The sequence below is a fragment of the Semicossyphus pulcher genome, unplaced genomic scaffold (genome assembly GCF_022749685.1).
Source record: "Semicossyphus pulcher isolate SPU_LCO1_2020_fin unplaced genomic scaffold, fSemPul1.0.p SCAF_2, whole genome shotgun sequence".
Classification (NCBI taxonomy): Eukaryota; Metazoa; Chordata; class Actinopteri; order Labriformes; family Labridae; genus Semicossyphus; species Semicossyphus pulcher.
The window spans coordinates 26,796,481-26,817,288 of record NW_027211693.1 but is presented as its reverse complement, the minus strand read 5'-3'; the positions used below and the strand labels follow the sequence as shown (position 1 = coordinate 26,817,288).

The following is a 20,808-nucleotide window of genomic DNA, read 5'->3' as shown; positions in this document are numbered from 1 at the left end:
ATGTGTTTCTGTTGTGTGGAGAAGTTGCCAGTAGCCCACACAACCCTCCCTAATGACAGAGTAGCTAATTGGCTGTAATGGCTCTTTTCACCGATATCATCAAGCTGCAGCCGCAGAAAACGTCAGCAGTTTTACACAAATCATGTGCCGAGTAAAATCAGGGGAAGCAGCCTGGAGAAGTGGCCTGCAGTAACTCTGTTCGGCTTCAAATGACCAGCAGTTGTTTATAGCTAAAAAGCACAGACTTAATGTAGCCATAAAAGGAGACACACCAGCTCAGGCAAGGGGGATACTGTTATTTTTCTTTGTTAGCTGTGAACGTCGCTCCGTATCAATTAGATGATTACTTAAAACAAAAACTGGCGCAGCCCTGGTGGGCACACACACTTATTAACACTTGAATACACAAGACTAGCAGGTGAACAAACACATTCTGAGATCTGCACACACACAAACATCACAAAAACCCCCAGCAAACACACACACACACACATGCATCTGAACTCGGCTCGCAGACAGCGCATCATTTGACTAATAGCAGCTGAAACGTTGCGTGTTTAGAGGAATAAGCAGAAGGCAGCAGGGAAAATAGGTCAGAGAGAAAAGACCAGCATTTCACCTTCCTATTGGTTAGAGCTAAAGGTTAGAAGACATGCAACACATGCTGAAGCGCACACACACACACACACACACACACACACACACACACACTCTCTAAAAAGCTAAAGGTTAATATTGTTCATGTGGGAGTTGCTGAGTTACTGTTTATCTCGAGCTCAACCGATGTGTGTGCGCGCTTAAGGCTTGTTTGTGTGCTTGTGTGTGTGTAGCTATCAATGAGTACACAGAGTCTCATCCCTGCTAAAGACAGAGGGGGGTTACACATTAGCGTTTCATTAATCCCATCACAGACCCAGTGTTTCCCTTATCACAGGTATTAGTTGGCGAGATGCCCACTCTTCTCCACCAAATGCTCACTAATCCACACCAGCAAGCAGTCCACATGACTTCCTCTGCTCCTTCTTACTTCATTGTAGCAGATTAACGCATGGCTAGTTTGTATTTGTAATAATATTGGAGCTTTGGTTAAGCATTTCCTTTGGCCTTGTCAAGGGATGACAGCATTCTGGGGAAGTTATGCTCAGAGAAGTGAAGCATATTCCTCACTTTTCATTCTCCATTAAACATCATGGAGAGTTGGGGGGAGGCCAAGAGAAACGGTGGACTAAAGAGACAACTATCTGTTGACAATATGAAGAGTAACTGCCCAGAAAGAAGTGGCTGCACAGAAATATGTGCATACATTTCATAATAGAGAGAAATTACGAGCGTATGTAATGCTTGGGATGGATGACATAGAAAATAAGGAGCGCTGAAACAGTTGGAACAACTGGCATGCATCACAGCCTGCAATCTAGACACTCGCTGGGTTTACATGGAGACTAATATTTTGATTATAGTCGGTTTAAAAGCTCAAACCGAATAAAAAGGCTCCATATAAACACCTCAATCAGAATAAAAAGGCCCAAACCGATCGTTTGCAGAGATTTAAACCTTTTCATAAACCGAGCAGACAAAAAATTGTACCAAGTAAACTAATTGACTCGATTGCGTCCTGACCGCATTCTTCTGTGCATGCTCTCCGTTTTAACGTACATGCGTGCTGATGGACGTTTCACAAGATGGCGGCATCCAAGTTAACCTGGACAACCTCGGAGGGCATATCTTTAATTCACACATTAAGAGACCTGCCACCAATCTTTGCTGCGGACCTTCATCCAGCAAGTTCTGGTCTTAGGAGGAGGCAGTGGCAGTAATAAGCTTATGCTTCGCAGAGTAGGCCGTCTTCTCCTCTCCACTGCTAACAGTAGCAGTAAGCATCGTCACGCTGTTGCAACTACTGCGCTGAACAGAAGATAGTTGATATAAAAGGTGCCGAACCGAATGCTTAATGTGCACAGTTGTTCCGATCAACAAGGGATTTCAATCAGAATGACAAAACAGTGTGCATGTGAACCCAGCGTTTGAGCTCCCGGCTGTGGGTATATTTAGAATATGAGGGGTGCATTTTATTAAAATGATTGGAAACTAGTTTGCCCCTAAAGCAAAAGTATTCACAATATTCTCATTCGATTTAAACACAAAAACTTTAAGAACAAACTAATTAACAGTTTTCTAAAGAACTTCTTTTGTAATTAAAGTTTATAAGCGATAAAGAGGATAGTGCTTTGGTTGTCCTTTAAATGTCCTTTGTATTAATCCTAGCCCATTATAAATCCCTTATGTTCTTTAAACATGCGCTAACATCTACATCAGTGGGTGGTATTGCTATCGTCAGGTTACACGTGTGTAATCAGCTGACACATGCACACAGAAGGTCTCTTGGTGAGCTTGTTACTCAGCAGGACGCTCATTGAAGTTCTCGTTTTGCTTCATTTGCACTGATAATCACACGAGGGTGAACCTCGGTTCACTCGCTAAATCCCAGCAGATGATAAAGCTGATCCTCTCCGTCTTCTCTCTGGCCTTTGTGCTCGTCTACAAAGGTGATATGGGACTCTGGACTCCGGAGAGGAGTCGCCTGCCTGGATCTGAAGGTCCACGAGCCACAAATCAGCCTGCGCTGCCTGATAAAAGAAGCGCTGGGATGGATCGGAATGCAGTGGGAGATAGTGGTGGTATGTCAAAGGCCAGGAGGCACCAAAATCTAGACTAACTAAAGAGCTAATCTGTGAGCAACCACGCACACACACGCGCGCACACACACACACCCAAGGGAAACCAGAGCTAAAACCCCGGAACAAGTTAACCAACATGAACGGCGTAGGACAAAGTTCCTCTGAGAACTTGCTGCTTGGCTGGTGCATTAAAAAATTGTGCTCGCGGGGGCCGAGGGTGTTTCAGCACATTTATGCAAATTTATTATGATGACTGAGTGTCTGTCCGTGTGTGTGTGTGTGTGTGTGGCTCATCAGCGTGTGAAGCTCCTACACTGTGTCCATTCATCCTCTGTGTAGAGAGTAGCATCATTTTCGCTGACCTTTTCAATCTGGCCTCCAGAAGAGAGTTATGACAACTGAGCCAGCCTTGTGTTCCACAGCACAATAACACACATCAGAGATGGGCAACAAACAAATAAACAAACAATAACTCTTACCGCAGGCTCAGCGCTTACCATTGCAAATAGGAGATGCAAAATAAACCCAATGAGGTATTCTAAGTAAGAGGGAACGGTGCAGTGATGCAACGTGCAGGGGGAGAGACAGGCTGAGTGTAATGGCTCAGGTTAGGAAAAAAGGGCCATCAGGGTAATGAGGCTGCCTGGTTGATGATCAGGGCAGAGAAACACAAAAAAGGGAAAGATTTAGGGCTGCAGCTCACTATTTTCCCCATGCAGATTATTATTTTTCGGATACATGGATTTTCTAGCCAAAGACATGCCAGGAAACAATGAAAAATGGCGACCACAATCACAAGGTCATGATTCAGACCCTGTCATTTTGTCCGAGCAGCAGTCCAAAACAAAAAGATGCTCAATTTAAAATAATGAAAACAGAAAAGGGCAGCGTGTCCTCACAGTCGAGAGGCTGGAGAGAGTGAATGTTTCGGGGGGTTTTTTTGCTTGATAAATGAATGAAAGGAATAACGGACGAATCGTTTCAGCACAGAAGAGATTACAGCGCTGCGCAGAGACGGTAAAGAACCGGAGATGGACAGAGAGAGAGGGAGAGATGTCAGAGACGGAGCGAGAGACAGACAGTGTACTTGTTATTAAGGAGAGAGTCGATGTCAGCCCATCTGTTGTCCGCAAAAGCAGAAATCTGCAGAACAAAGGCGGAGATAGGGAGAGAGAGAGAGAAAGAGGACAGTGCACATGTGTGTGGGCGTGCGTGTGTCCCTGTGACTGTGACTGTGTGAGCCTGTGCGCCTAAAAACCCTAGGGGAATCTCCTGTACCTGCTAACATGGAGGCGAGTGAACAAAGCTGACTGCAGCCAACATGGGACCCGTGTCAGAGCAGATTGAGCAGACACACACAGACACCGAGATGGCAGATAGGAAGACGGATTTATATTAGAAAGAAGGGGTCGGATGAAGCTGGTGTGTAAAGCGCCAGAGCTCCGAGCGCGGCTCCAAACCACAGCGAGGCTCCTCCGGCTCCGAGGCCGAGCAGGCTGCAACGCAAGAAGCAGGAAAAGAAACACGCTTCCTCCCTTCCCCTGTTATTCGCCAAAACCCCAATCAGAGAGCACAGCCGACCACAGAGAAAATGCTGCTGATTACATCCTAATACACACAAAGCCGGTAGCTGACGCACATATACAAACACACGCACACGCACACTGATTACATCCTCTCTGGTGCTCCTCTCTCCTCATCCCTGGTATTGGTTACACGGTAAAGCCACGTCGATCGAGGATCAGTGTTTTTTGGCGCGGGGCGGTGCAGGAGTTCGGGAGCTTAACCTCTAGTCCGAGAGCGGAGGGGAAGCTGAGGCTCTTGCCCCTCCCCGTGCCCCCCCCAGCACAAATAAACAGCTACAACACAAAAATGTCTGGCAGACTCGAAACAATTTCCTGAAGGATCTGTCACTGTGCAGGAGGGATGGGGAGAGGAGGAGGGACGGGGGGGATGGAGGGTAAGATCTAAGAAAGGAGAGAAAATAGGTGGAATGGCGAGGCGGAGGGGGAGACAGATTGAGTTGCAGAAGAAAAAGGGAAAGAGGAGCAGAAAGAGAGAGAGAGAGAGAGAGAGAGAGAGAGAGAAATTGGACCTGTGTGTTTGGGAAGTAAAAATTGTTCCCTCGCCGTCGACAAAATCATCAACTCGCTGCGGCGGCCTGAACGCAAACACATCACGCTTTTATTTGAAGACATGCCGCTCTTTCTCCCCCCCCAGCATCCATCAATCCATCCATCATGGTACGCTTGCACAAACATTGACAGCATACACATTGACACCCATGGGACCGCTGACTGGAAATGTCTCGCGCTCAGCTCGGATATAGAGAATTGAATGTGCATGTGCAACTAATGCACAATGCATTCAGCAGCTTTTATTACGCAAGCTAATGGCTGCAGATAGAAGCAGGATGGTTGGTGAGAGCGCATTGTGTCTTTGTGTGAGCATCTATTTGCATGCTAGTGAGAGCTTATGAGTGTATATATATTTGAATTTGCTTATGTGGCTCTGTTCTTATTTATGCCTGTGTGTTTGTGCGCACACGCCTCTTGTGTGTTTGTCTGCTTCTGTTGCCGTGTTTGTGTGCTTGTGGTCGGGCTGGAATGGAACACGGACATTTTGCCACCGAGCTGAATTCACAGAAACGGGCTTGGTCCCGGCCTGCAGAGCAGTATTTAGACTGTGTATTTATGCGTTGGACAACCACAGCAGTCTCTATCACCGCCTCGTGATTCATGTTTGTTTGCTTTGCTCGGCGCTGATTCGTTTCCATCAAGAAGCTCCTTTTTCTCTCTCTCTCTCTCTCTCTCTCTCTCTCCCCCAACACGTTTTCCGCAGAAATGTTTCACGCCATCCCCGGTCAGGGTTTCATCAGCCGCCCCTCGTCGAAGCTGACCAAGCATTCAGCGGTTTCCATAGCAAGGATGCGACATTAAAACTAACAACCTCTATAATTACACATCCATATTTCTCCGATGAGTTTGTGTAAACAAGCCCAGGCTCCAGCTCGGGGAGGCGGACTTCTTGGCAGGCCTCAGCTGAGGGTGCCACTGAATGGCTGTCGGAAAACAAAGCCATTTCAGAGTGTGCCTTGGAAAAGAGAAACCACTGTTCTGGGGATGGTGGAGAGGGAGAGCGAGTTCCATCTGAGAGACAGAGAGCTGTGATTTGAGCTTAGCTATTGGCCGCAGAAGAAAGACACTGAGAATATGTGTTGTTGGCAAAGCAGAGGGCAAACAACCTCAGACATCTCAGATGGAAAAGGAAATGTGCTTTTCCAGAGTGTTTTAGATTATGGGTTGTCTTTGTTTTATCTTGCACTTATGTTTTCTACACAGAAATACACCATTGTCCGATATAATTTGCCTTATTGACAATGATGCTCATCTCCTCGCGTCCTACATTTACTTTTCCAAATCACCATGGACTCCACTCCAAACATGCCTCCCTCCAGCAGTCTAAAGATGTCTCCTCTCCTTTCGCTTGAAGCTATTTAAGGGCTTGCAAAACCACAGAGATGGTTTCTACAGAGCGGATAAAGTGGAAGAAAACCAAGAAGCTACTTTAAACAACTGAAAGTCGTCGGAGAGAAAAGAGTGAGTCGTCGACGTACACGGTTTTTGTTCGCTGAGCGGGGGGAAAAGAAACTCAACAGTTTTGTTGTTCGCAGAGTTCGCTCTGTGGTCTCCTCGTGGCCTGCGCGCTGAAAGGAGATCTTAGATATCGGTTAACAAAAATGACTCAAACACAGACTTCCCACAGCACCTCTACGCACAGACAAGCACACACTCGCACTACTTCCAAATATAATGGAAGAAGAAAGGGACGGGTGGATGAGTGGGAGCGAGGGATGACAGCGCGCGTGAGAGAGAGAGAGAGAGGTTGCACGTAGGATAAAATATTCTAATAAGATAAGCATGGAGCACAGCCGAGGAGGGATGAGTGTCTGCATTTGAAGATGCACGAAGCGGACTAATTGAGATGAATACATGAATATATCAGCTTCATCTAACAGCGACGGTTCAGCTCGTAACCAATGGTTACCATTCACTTGTACAGCCACGTGAGCAGCCCTCCCTCTAAAAGAAAGTCCTCACGCCCCCCGTCCCCCGCCTCTCCCAAACCCCCACACGCCCCCCTCCACTCTAAACAAACTCCTCTGTAATAAACGAAAGGCAATAACCAGCGACAATAACGCTGTGCCTGCTAACCCTCTCTGAATGAAATATCCAAAGGAGAAGTAGCGGAGGCAGCCTGGATAGATTTGCAAAGCAAGCAGAAAGTCATATATTACACTGGCACTCTAATAAACACTGGGCCATATTCCCTCACGGTGGGGGGGGGTTAAATCTCCTTATCCCAGGCCAGGCTGCTCCACCGGTGCTAACCTGACCCGTTAGCAGGGATGACTTTGAAAATGGAATCCTTTAAGGCTTACTGCTTAAAACTCTAATCTGCAACATCAATGACAGCTACTTGAAGTCAGCCCACCACTGATTTTACTAATTGAAAAACGATGATATGTGCTGGAACCAAACGATAGCACCGCATTTAAATAATGTTAAGGTATGAATGACACCTTTTCGTGAGCTGATACAAATCCCTATTACAGGCTCTGTGATGGATTTTTAATGTATGCAATCTGTCAATCAAACATTTTTTTAGCTATTAAGTTTTTTACATCCTAAAACATTTAGCGTTTAAATTAAGACTTATAGAAATGTTCTCGGACAAAAAAAAACCTTGTTTGCGCTCTGCTGAATATGCAACAACACAATACGTCCTTTGTTCTTCGCTTGTAACATGTATTCGGGAGAGTCCACAAAATCCTGCAGCGTCTCTCGCCTGTAATTAAAATATTTCAGCGTGAGTTTACTGAGGGAGGTTACCAGATGTTAACAGTTAGCGTTTAAAAGAAAGAAAAAAAAAAACATTCGTTTTAATTGCGAGTTAGAAATGCGAGAGTTATTTGGATCCCTCTGATGTGACAATCAAAATGCCTTTGTCTTTCTCAAACGTGCCGCGCTGACAAATGCAGCCGCCCTTTTTTCTAAATAGCTGTGATTTGATTATGCTAATTTTATGTTAGCTCCAAAAGATGACATTTAACACTTTTCTTTCTGATCAGATTACTGTTATAGCACTGCAAAAAATGGAGTTATACAGCTGCCACCGTTTAAATTCTGTGTACGAGCCTGCATTTGTGTGTTCATGCTCAGCTCACTTGCATTATTAATGCGTGTACCTGCGTGGGAGCGCGCGTGTGCACATATGTTGGAGTGTTTACGTCCCTGCAGATATAGGGCAGGCGGGGATCTTGTGATCCGCTGCAGCCTGGCCGGGGATTTCAACCTTGACCTTCAACTCTCCCAAGGGCAAATAAAAAGGAACACGAGTGAAGCAAAAAAAGAATGAATTGCATGCATACCGCCCGATCAAGGAGGATTCCTTCGCGGGTATCTGGATGGAGGGGTGCATTATGTGTAGGTTGTTGAGCAAATAACATTTGTACAGAAGCGAGCCCACGCAAAAGAGCATGGATGTTAGAGATATGCAACATGCCTCCTAACCCTAATCCTGTCAGGTGAGAGCCCTGCAGGAAGATCATCCCACCGCCTCACATGCGGTTTGTCAGATGTTCCTCAAAGGCCGCATCAGAACATGTTTGGACGAATCAGGAAATAAGAAGTGCATTTCCATAACCGATTTATCCTCTAATAAAAAATAAGCTGCCGTGTGTTTCCTGAAGTGTGGCTGGATTTACCTGCAAAGTCAAATAACCTCAGCGAGAGGAATGAAAACAACCTTGCTGTTTGCTGCGAGCGGGCATTATATTCTATGTATATGTCACTGAGACAATCTTCTGGAGGTGAGGTAGCGGCGCGCTCCTCTGCGGCAGTATTCTGGTGGGGAAGTCGGCGTGTGTCGGAGACCACGATGGTACACCGAGATGGAGAGTGACAGCTGTCAGTAGGGATCAGGCTTACCCTGCCCACTACACAGGAAAATCAAGGCAGAAGAGGGGTGCATGACGACAGGCTGCTTCTGTTTACTGCCTCATGGCCTTAGCCTTATATAGAACAGACTCACTGGCCCAACTAACCACTGAAAACATATCACAGAGCAGTCATGGTACATTATTTCAATGAGGAGGGAATGGGTAAGAAAATGGAGGGACTTTTTTTTGGGCTCCGCTTGGGACGTATAAAGCCTGTCTGTATATATGTGTGTGTGTGTGTGTGTGTGTGTGTGTGCGTGTGTGTGCGGGTATGTATGCTTGTCCCTTCCCTCTCTTCTCGCTCTGTTGCTCATTTTCTCCATTATATTTCCTTCTCCTTAAAAGCCTCCTGTCTAAAATCACTTCTCTCCTGACTCTAACCCCTAAACACAGCGCAGCCATTTTTCCTCACAAACAGCTCATTCCATATCCTGTGTTTAGACAACGCAATGAAATACAACCAGTTTGTTCGCTCATGCAACAGGGGGGTGGGAAGGTGTGTGTGTGTGTGTGTGTGTGTACATAGGGGGTTGGGGGTGCTGATGGACAGCACAGGCTGGTGCAGGCCTGCGGTTTAGATCAGTGGAGGGTTATCATTACGGAGCCCCTGCTGTGTTTCCGCGACCCCTCGTCCATGAGTTTTGACCTTTAACCCCCCCCACGACTCCTGTCAGAGCTCAGCCAGGATAGACGGGACCGAGTGGACGGGGTCCCCTGCGGTGACACCAAGGCACGGGACACACACACAAATATATACACACATGTACCATTTGTTGCTTACTTTACCCCACACCTTTTGTTGCTTATTCTACCCCATGGAAGGAGCAGGAGTAAGGGGGTGGGGGAGGGGCGGGGATGATCAAGGAAAAGACAAACAGGGTGGGAGACCTGAGGGTGGACAAGAAAAAGAGTGCTGGAAGATTCAGAGGAATGTCCACTCCCTATGCATCTTCTTCTCGTCTCAAACCGCGGCTGCCACGTTAATCAGGGCAGATAAGCCGGGTCTTTATAGGCCGAGCAGATTTACACCGCTCTGCTGGCCGGCCCGACCGCATTCCCAGCAGAGACGGTGGGATAACGCACTCACATCTTCTAGGCGGGGATAAGCTGGCCCAAAGGGGCCTCAACACACACACAAACACACACATGACTGTAATGTACAGGAAGAGCAGGAATAGTGCGCTCCGAGCAGGTGCAAGCTGTCCCTTTCTTGCTCTCTTAAGAAAACACACATATATTAAAAGCGCGTAAAGAAACCGAGCATGGTCATTATCTTAATGATAGATGAAGTGTGTCAGGGTGTACGCGCAGGCTGCAGTGGAATAAATAACGCCAGCTCTTTCTGTTGCAAAGGACAACAACATTAACATAATACCAAGACAAATACTACAGCCGATTACTGCTGACGCGGGGACGTTACAGTATATGAGCCTAATGATGATCCACCATCAGGCTGGTTTCTGCACGTCCAGCCTGCCACCGTGAAGGATTTATAGCTGCCTGTAGTCATGAGTTCACAGTTCGGAGCGACTGTGTAGTATTTTTAGTGCTGTGTAAAAGCAAATTCAACCTAAGGTTAAGTTGTTTTCTCCTTGATGTTGGTTCAAACTTTAGTCATGCATGCCCACGCACACGCCACTAATAGAGTTAGTTAAAATATTTATGATGTAATCAGGAGACAATATGTGGAGCAGCACCGCTAACAGCCGGCTAAGGGAAAACTTTGAGCAGACGCCCAAAATGCCCAAGGTGTTTTCTAAAGACATGTGGGTGCAATAAAGCTCAGAGAAATATTCCTTAAAGTCCACATGATATGCTGCCACAGGAGTCCCGCACCACCAGCCCCTCCTCTAAAACTGTCGCACGATAACATCACAAACTTCATGCTTCCCTGAATTCTGGCTCTGAGGGAGAGTTCACAAATATCGATTGAACTGCTGCAGATCAAAAGCAAAACATATGTGAGATTTAATTAAGCATGGATTTTTTCCTTCAAAGTGAGATGATATAAAAGCTATTTTTACTGTAAGAAAAAACATAGCTTGGGTTTATTTTGTTAGCACGGAGGAGATTTAACTTTTTTATCTTCGGAGGCTTTTTAAAACTTTAAAAGATGCTGTATGAAATGGTTCAAATAGTTCTCCAACATATTCAGATAGTAAGAAGGTATGATGAACGTGAAAGAGAAGCATATTCAGAAAGTCAGACTACCCTGCTTTCCCGACCAGACTTTAATTTATTAACAAGAGACAATTAGCGCGACATTCATTCCTTATTTCTTTCAGAGCCTCTGTTGGCTCCTCGCTGCGCCAGACCTTCCCAGCCTCAGGGAGCTTGTTGCATGCAAGTTTCGACATTGTCTCTCTAATGTCAGAGTCATCTCTGATCATTTCTGAGCCTCAATGAGGAATCAATTACAGATATGGCAGAGCATCAAACTGACAGTATCCTCAGACCGAGGCGACCACAACACATGTTATGATTTTAGAAAACTGCTCGAGTCGGTCCAGGAAATGACGAGCTGCAGTGACATTTAGATAAAGCTTAAGTAGCAGTGTCTTTTGAATTATGAGATTATGTTTTTGCTTCTGCTCCTTCTTTTGCTAATGAGCTAACAAGATGGGAAACAGCATGGAGGTTGTCGATACCTCATCCCACACATGAACTGTTGCTTCGGCCTGCAAATAAAACACTGGACTATGTCTGTCTGAATCCACAGTTATGTGCTAGAACAGTTGTTGCTTTTAAAGATACAAATTCAAATATATCTGTTTCACTGAGTCAAATAGTAATTTGCTAAAACAGCTGGGAACTGGGTTTAACAATGGATTTAATGAGACTCTTTTAATTATGGATTAAAACACAGTTGGTGCCTTTTAGAGTGTATTTACGGCACCAGGGCATTTGTATGTGAAATACACTCAAAATAAACTCTGAGCGTCAATGTTCATTGAATGAACGATTATATAATCGTGTGCTTCTTTGATGAGTTTCATTAGCTCCTGGACAACAATGGATGTCACAGAGGAATAAGTTATAGACTTTTAACGTGTGCTAACAGGATCAAGTTAGTGTCCTCTTTGGCGTTTTCATGGGATTAGTTGACATGAAATATAAAATATATTTAGCCGTATACTTTGCAGGAAAGTATAGCTTCCAGAGGCGTTCAATGGGAAACAAAGCGGGGATGTAATTAATAACGCCTCATGGCAACATCAAATGGGGTTGCGATGACCAAATGGATTTAAAATCTGTATTATGCATGCAGCATTACACAGCAGTGTCCTCGGGGTGGTTACAGACTTTACACTTTATTTAACAACAGTATAGATGCAAAGGGAAGCATCTCCCTTGGCGACCGACCGGGATGTTCGACAGAAAGAGTTCTGTTCTGCAGCCTCACTGACTCACTGATCAGAATTCTACTACACAGTTCCCACTGAGCTCAGTCTGCTCGTTTGTGCCAGTGTGATTGACCGTGTTGGCTGCTCTCGAGTCCACTCTTCAGAGATGTATCTGTGAAATTTGTTGTTGCTTTGAATCGATTATTCTTCTGTACTGTGGTATACAGCAACAAAAAGCAATTGCCTTTGCCTTTGTAGGAAGAAGGGGATTCTAACATCAGGAAATGTCAGAGTTTCATTTTTTATTGGAGTTAGGCTTGAATCATTTTCAGGTTTATTTTCAAAAAACTAAATCTAAAAATGATATTTTATTCACTTCAAAGGTGTTGTTTGACACAACCGTATTAAACCGGGCTCAGCAGATCTGCTGGCATATGAGGAGTTACAAATATCAGGTAAGCCCTGCTATCCTTACAAGCCCAAACAGACATGAGACTGCTAATAGGCTCTGTGTTTTTTATTTCTTAGATTGCACTGCTGAGGGAAGAACCACCAGCTCTCACCTCAGGTGACTGCTGAAGACATGCATCTGAGACAGTCAAACAAAACCTCTGCTCATGTAACACTTACAATACTCTCAGAGAGAGTAAAGACCTATATTGTGTCTATTTGAGTTTGAGCTTTGAGGGATTTGATGAGCAGGATGCAAAATCTCTACTGACACTTGTCAGACGAGAATCCTAAATCTCAGAGTCGTTTACGCTCAATCTTAACACCCATACATATTTTCCCTCTAGATATGTCAACGTTAATCTAACGTTAATGTTTCATGTTTTGTCAGTCAACGTCAGCAACAAAATGAGGGATGTTCAGTTTAAAGCCAAGATCCTCCTCAACTCCCCTGAGGCCTCACCACCTAATTTCAGCTGAGTCACATTTGACATTCATCATTAACGGTTAATATGTGATTTTCTGAAGTCATTTAAATTTAGATTTTAATGACTGTAACCCTCAGACATCATGAAGTCCTCAGCATGGTGCAAGACTATGCAAAGATCCTGCAAGAGAGGCAGCGGCAGGCCCCCAGCGTCACACTGCTCCGTCCACAACAGGTGGTGCTGGAGGTTGTTCCCAGAGTCCTGCAGGGCTTCTGGGTGCTTCCATGCCTTCTCTTAAACATGCCTTCCCAGCGGCTCAGTAAAATGTCTGCTGGGGTTACAAAGGCTGTCGTGGACCTGGACCAGGTCAGACCAACGTCTCCCGCTCCAGCCTGGATGAAATTGTCGAGTCGATCTTAACAACGATCAGACAGGCGTGTCCACATGACGTCTCTGTGAGCAGTTTCTCACCAGTGCTGCTGAGTGACATTGTTGAGATCGCAGAGGAGCAGATTTGTGGGATGTTTCAACCCCAGAGCCTTGAAGTGCCAGCTCATCTGACCTCCACTGTCGAACCTTCAGCCAACACTGCAGTCCAGGATAAGTTTAACCTGGCTGTAAGCGAGGAGCAGCTGTCACCCAGTTCAGAGACCAACTCTGCTGAGGTGTCACCTCTAGCAGCTCCTCTGACACCCCCTGCTGAACCTGCATCCATGGCTCAGGCTCAGGCCAGGGAAGTTGTAAATGAAAATCCCAGCATGGAGAAGAACCAAGAACAAATTCAAGAACTGGACTCCAGCTTCTCCTGAGACACCCTGCTGAACCTCTGTCCATTTCTGGGGTTCAGGCAAGAGAGGATATTCATGAAATATCCAGCCCGGAGAAAGAACCCAAACCAACCAGAGAACCAGACTCTACCTTGGTTCCAGCTCCTCCTGCACCCCCTGCTGAACCTGTTGGCATTATTGAGGTTCAGGCCAGGCTACAGGACTCACCGGAGAGCCCGTCTCTCCTGCATTTCCAGCTTTTCCACAGCCATGAGTCCTGTTGCTCTACCTGTGGTAATTACTGCAGGATGGCTTGGCCAAGAACCTGGCTGTGACAAAGAATCTGGCTGAAACAAAGCAGCCAACACCCAGTCCTGAAACAAACTCTCCTCTGATGTCAGCAGCTACTCAGACACACCCCCCCTTTCCATGCATAACTATGGCTCAGGCCAGGAGCCCGGAGAATGACCCAAATCCCAAAGTGAAAGTACTCACCAGGCAAAACGGCTTGCTTCAGATTGCACTTTGGGCAATGCCTCATTTAGGTGAATCACTTTCTCATCATTTCCAGGGAATTCTCCTGGAAAAACTATATTTATGGTGCTATACACAGGGAAATAGTATCTTCCCTTAAAAGCAAAGCTACATTCAAATGCCAATAAACACTCATTCACCATTCTCTAAGCACTGGAAACTAAGAGCCGAGTGGATTGCAGCAGCTGATACCACCATGAATCGTGCATCCCGAGCCCCAGCTCTCTGCCCCGTCTCAAGGTTGGATTCACAACGGATATTGCGCTAACGATATTCCAGCACAAACAGACCCATAAAGTTCTGCAGCTCAGTGCAATTTGCTCTTGTTATACGTCTGATCGTGGAGAGGAGCTGTCAGCACCTCCACTCTCTGCTGCGAGAGCTGTGCTGTCACGCTGACAGAGTTTAATTCTATCCACATACAGATGACGAGCAGGGACGGGGAGGGGACGGCTCTTTTTCCAGGTTATTGTGAAGCCCAGACTGGACTGAAAGGATGCAAGGTTCGCCGTGTTTGACGCACATCCCTCCCTGTGAGGCAGCAAGGACAGCAGAGAAAATAGTCCTGTCTTCCCCATCGTGCTGAACGACTCCAGGCCATGTCAAAATATTATTTACAGACGGCATTTAGCGACATATTTATTTCTTTAGCCTCTCAAAGGTGGGATTGTAATGATCGCTGGAAAGTCTGGGCATGACACCCCTTGTAAATACAGCGCTGTAGTTACAACACACTCTTTAAAGATGCAAATAATTCACTTGAATTGCGCGTGGCTGTTTGAGAATTGGATGGTTTTTTTGCAGTAAGGCTCAATTTAATAGAAATGGCAAATTTTGCCCTGAATGTACGCATAATGTCTTTTTAAAACAGCAGTGGAGTTCCAGGATGCCTCTTGCTCTGCAGCCCTGTTAGCGGTGCATTATTTGTGAGTGCTTAAAGAAATAAAAACAACATTTGCATTTTGCATTTGAATTTTTACAGAGCCACTGTTGTGGTTGCAGTTTGTATCTTGAACAAACTGCTACGCCATAAGCAAAGCACGTCACCTCCAGTTGTTTCTATGGAGCTGCTGCAGCAGCCATTAATATACAGTTTTACTAGGAAACTCCCAGGTGTGACCGTGTGTAACTGAGTGTGAAGCAGACATTATTACTCGGATTGTTCAGCCAGGCTTCTCTGGTTAAATGAAGGTTAGAGAGCTAAATATGAACCATAAATCATCCTCAGAGACAGACTTACAGGTGATGTAGTAGTTGACGTTCCTCTTGAACTCCAGGCCCATGTAGTTGGGGCTGAACTCCTGGAACTTGATGGTGAACTTGATGTCCTTCTCAGGCTTGTTACAGTTGACCAGGACATTAGGATCCAGGACTGTGCTGCAGCTCTCTGCCTGCTCCCTCTTCACCAGGTACAGCTTGTAGAACTCGTAGTCTCTGCCCTGGTCCGCTTTGGGACAGATGATGTCCAGCTTGTCCCCGATGTCCGGGTAGATCACCAGGCCCTTTCCAGCCACAAACCTGAGGGACGAGGAAAAAATAGACTGTTACTGACACGTAACACAGGAAGTCTGGAACAGCAGCCACATAATTCAACAACAGTTTATACAGTCCTGATACTTTGAGCTAAAAGAGTTATGGGTTTAGATGTGTCTGGCATGGGCTTTAGGCAAAGCAGAGTTAATTTGGCCCCACTAAAAACATTACATGTAGCAGCTTGACAGTGTTCAGCATTCGTCGACAGACCGTTTCACACAAAGCCTCTAAAGTTTCTTTTCATACTTGGATCTGAATCAAAGCATACCACAAGAGTGCAAGGAGGGAAACAAAATGGCCAAACACAAAATGGCTGCCGCAGACACGGCCACAGATAGGATTACATCCAAGGTATGCAACAGATTATTTTTTCATATTTCCAGAGTTCCATATAAGTCTGGTTTCTCCGCATAATACCTATGCTGCTCGCACTTCAGAGGGCTGCGTTTTTGGAAGAAAACAAAGCGCCGGGGTCAGCCGGGAGGTTAAGGCTTCCGGGTTCATCTTCCCACTGCCATGATCATCTAGTGGAGGATTAAGATAATCCATCTGGCCTTACTGTACCTCTCCACCTCGCTCTCTGCTGCCAACTCAATCAGATCAGCCCTTGTTCTCTTTTATTCACAAAAGGTGGAGAACAGGAGGAGACCCACTGTGTGTGTGTAAGTGTGTGTGAAAAGAGGGGGCGGGGGTACACTGAGTACTTGCAGTGTGTTTGGGCAGTGGTGTGTATGTTTATGCTCGTCTGCTTGTGTGTGTATGTGTGCGAGTCGGTCAGCAAAATGGGCTGAGGTTGCGGTCTGATGGGGGGGCAGACGGGCTGAATCATTGTTCTGGACTTGTTTGAGGCTTAAAATGTCAACATGGTTCAGCTCTGCTGTCCCAGTTAGCCAAGCATTAACCCAGACAGCCGGACTGACCACGGGTGTGTTTATGTACTTGTGTGTATGTGTGTGCGTGTGTGTGTGTTGTGGTCGCAGACAGCGAGCACAGCAGCGGGGCTATCTGCTAGATCTGCCCATGCCAGCGGATTTAAGCAGGATTTAGCAGCGCGCAATGCATTTGTTGTTCTTTCTGATCCCTTACGTTTTAACAAGACATCAGGGGCCGGGCCCCTCTCTGTCTCTCTCTCTCTCCCTTCTCCTCCTCTCACAGAGTAATCTCACCTTATCTACAGCCCCTCATTTCATCATCACACACATCATTTCACCACTAAATAACTGACTCTTCAGACAGGCCCGGGGAAGGGAGGATTGTGATGCCTCCTGTAAGAGACTGATAGAGGAGTGTGTGAGTGTAGGGGGGATTACGATCGCCATCCCTCCTCGTCTGATGTTAAACACTGGCTAACGGCCAACCATTGTGAGAAATGATCATTTAAAAAGTCCCATTTTCAGAAGAAATACCCCCCATGAAAATGAACATGATTGGATTAGGGCCTTTTCAACATTCATGGCCATTCTTCTTGGACAGGGACATTACCAAATAAATGAGTTCATTCACAAAAGAGATAAATGCAACATGAAATTTGCAAAATCCTCTCCGTCAGACCCCCATTTTTTTTTTTTTGCCTGAATATGATGTCATGAAAGCAAGTGTGGATAGGACCTCTAATGCGAGGCTTGGGAGCGGGTGAGACGTTATTTCCACGCTATTGTCTGATGATCATGGGGTGAGGAGCGAGCTGGGGGTGAGGGGAGGGGTTGCGCTAATTCAAGGGCTGATAAGAGCGAGAACGCGGGGTATCCTTTGTCCCTGCCTCCCTAACAATTTGCTGCTTTTCAGGAGCAACACTCTGCATGTGCTTCGTGTGTGTGTGTGTGTGTGTGAGTGTACATATGTTTTCATGCATGCTTGCGCGTGTGTGTGTGTGTGTGTGCGCAGCATGCCGGGGTACACGTGCGTGTGTCTATGAAGACACAGACACAATCAGTCTCTAATTGGATCTACAAGATGCATCAGTGAGGCATAAACAAGTTTCCATGGCAACATTAGGCTTTGTTGCTGACCACCCCCTCTCCGCCCCCCCCCCAATCTCAGCCCCCTCTATTTTCGACTCCCCAATCTCATTCCCTCTAGCTTTATCCTTCCCTCTCATTCACCTCTTCAACATCTCCCTCATTCTGTTTTCTCTCACCCGCCTCCCCCTCACTCCCCCACTCGCTCTCTCTACACATGAAAAAAAACACCTACAGAAAAACAAGCATCAAACATGGGGGGGGAAGAGAACGAGCAGGCAAACATCACAATTAGAGCTCGGCTTGTTTCACTCGAGAAGTCGGTGTTTTCGGTTTATTTGAGGGGTAATTGTTGGCAACTTTTTTTTCAAATCTTTTGTTTCAGAAGTGTTAAAATACTTTAAAACCCGGCTCTCTAATAAAACAATGAGCCTTACACCCCACTTCCCTGTTTTACAACCCATTTATTCCATTATCAAAGCGAGCCGCAACAATTTAGATGAATAATTAAGATTTCCAAAATCATAATATCTTAATATCCCTGAAGGATTTAATCACAAGCCGGCCCCTGTCATTGATTCAATTTTCCGAGCAGGCCTCCTACTTGGCGGTTAGATAGCTATCCTAAGTGAATTCTCTGCTTCTGTTTCCCAGCCTTTGTTAACTGTCTGCTATAATGAGGCTCTGGCTGCTGTGGAGGTCTGGAAGCGCCATCGCAGATGGGAAAGAAGCAACATAAAAGAAATAGGGCAGCAATTAGTGTTTAGCCCAGTTTAAAAGCCCTCCACTTGGCAAGCTGCAGCCCAGCTCCAGTCCAGGATGTGAAACTAAACTGGTGGGTTGGGACTTTGTCTCCCGTTTGTCTCTCTGTTGGCTTAATCAGCGCCACTCCGGTGCTACACACAGCCACGCAATGGAGAGGAGGAGACGAGTGACTGAAGATTATTGTACTTTTGAGAAGGTCGAAAGGGAAAAAGGGGGGAAAAGGACGTTTGAATTGCGTCTTTCATTCATGTTGTCTGGAGACCTGTTGATGAAAGAAGTTTGAGTGCACAGAGGAAGAGCCGTGCAGATACAAACGATGTTTCTGGGAAATGACCCTGAACGGGAGAGCGCCTTTATTCCCCTCATGTCAAACGAGGTGGATCTGCCTGAACCAAACAAAATAAAGGGAATCATTTTCAAAACAACCAAATGAGGTTGGTTTTGTTTCATCTGGATGGCTCCTCAGCGTGCACAATCCTGTAAAGAGCTTATACAAACAGGACTCGGCTACAGCACAGCAGAGAGGGAACAGAAAACAACGAAGCGGAGGAAAAGAGAGGAGAACCCCCTCCTCTCTCTTTTTACATTCCACTGGTGAATATGAGCACATGATCTCACATATGCTACTGACCCCCCACCTCCCCGTACACACACACACACACACACGGATGTGAGAGCACACAAAAGCACTGTGGGGTGCATCCTGGACCTTCCCAGCACAACTTCCCAGCCACCCCTATTCAAGCGCCCTGCCCTCACCGACTTTCATATAAAACGCCGCCTACACTCAGGCCCACTCAAAGCCCCTTACAGAGCCTCAAACCAGCCCTCCCCCCCCTGTGCTCTCCACCCCCGTCCAGTCAACTCAGGCCTCTGCCCCGAGCATAGCACTGGCAGGCAGCCGCGGCCGCTGAATGAATGGACCCGAGACACAGGAACTGTGAGAGAATGAGGCACAAACGGCTCATATCAACAGAATGGTGTCAAATTGATTTGTTCCTCCTGAGCAGCAGCATGAACACGCCATACATATAAATTAAAATCAATTATTCTTGACTACCTATACAGGCCGATCCATCTCTATACCAGGGGAAAATGCCAACAGACAGGACGCAGGTGCTGCATCTTCTTCTTTCTATCTTATTCCTGCAGCCCGACACTCAGTCTCCCTCTCTGGCCTTTGCGGCACATGAGTGCATCATGTAAAAACAAACACGCGCGCCGCAACAGGTACTCTATTCCCCTCGCTCTCAGCGTGCTAATTATCACACCAGGAAAAGTGTTCCCTCACCAATTATCATTTCTCCTTACATTATCCACAAAATCAGTGTGAACACTTCCCCCCTATTATTACAAATGACACTTTCCATATGGCACCATATTTACAGCCGTTTCCATCAATATTCCATATGATGCGTTTTACAGCTTCTCTGGAAATATTGCAGTAATTCACCCACACGGCAGGGTTACAGGGAAGTCTGTAAAGAGCACAAAGCCGTGTTATGCAAAGAGCATTGTCGTCGAGCTCGTGCGGGGCGGGGATTTACCGCCGATTCACGAGCCTGAGGCAGTCTACGTTTGGTGTAATCACAGGGTACAAATGCATCCTGTTCCCGTTCAAGTCGATCAATATTAAATAATTGTCTGCTAGCTGGGACTGTTTCAGCCTTAAACCGCTTTCAGATCCATCAAGATAGAGCTGCATGCTCGCTCGGCCTCACAATGGAAACATTCAAGCAGCAGCTTCTGAAATGGCTTCCCCTCTTGATGTGTGGTTAAGATCCTCCGAGAGATGTTGACACCGTGTGATCACTTCATTCTTGGAAGGAAGGCACGTATCATCAAACTGTCAGTGTGTTTGCACGGCTCCAGAGGAGTTCGCCACATTTACAATGCCGTCGGGTCACGTGAGCAGTCGGCTATATGACTAACAGAGCTGAAACCAGTTTGACCAGTCTCCCTGTAGAGGCTGTGAGAAGGTGAGCTGGTCACAGTTCTGCGCTCGTAGCCCCGGGCTCGACCCGCGTGCTTGTATACATAGCTGGCTTCTGTCAGGCTGTCGCAGGGGAAGATGTTCTTAGGAAGGCCTGACTGTAAACACACACACATAAACACACGCCCCGCAGTGTACACAAACCGATTTCCTCACATGTCAAACACGGTAAACAAGTCGCCTCAATGCTGGCGCAGGCCACACACACACACAGCCACTCGAACACACACAAGGAACCTGAAATTAAGCAAAACAAGGCCCATCTGGCTCCAGAATTGTTTAGCAAAGCAGGAAGGATTTGACCCTTATTATAGAAACGCAGGACAAACTCGCCAACGGATAGTTGTATTGGATAAA

The 20,808-nt window shown here is 46.3% G+C and overlaps 1 protein-coding gene across 1 annotated transcript in view; it reads right to left on the bottom strand.

The window, feature by feature from the left end:
* efnb1 (ephrin-B1) overlaps positions 1-20,808 on the bottom strand; it is a 59,521-nt gene that overhangs the window by 19,812 nt on the left and 18,901 nt on the right. The window contains exon 2 of the mRNA XM_069670105.1: positions 15,443-15,720. Within this exon, the coding sequence (XP_069526206.1) occupies positions 15,443-15,720 (278 nt within the window). The remainder of the gene's footprint in view (positions 1-15,442; positions 15,721-20,808) is intronic.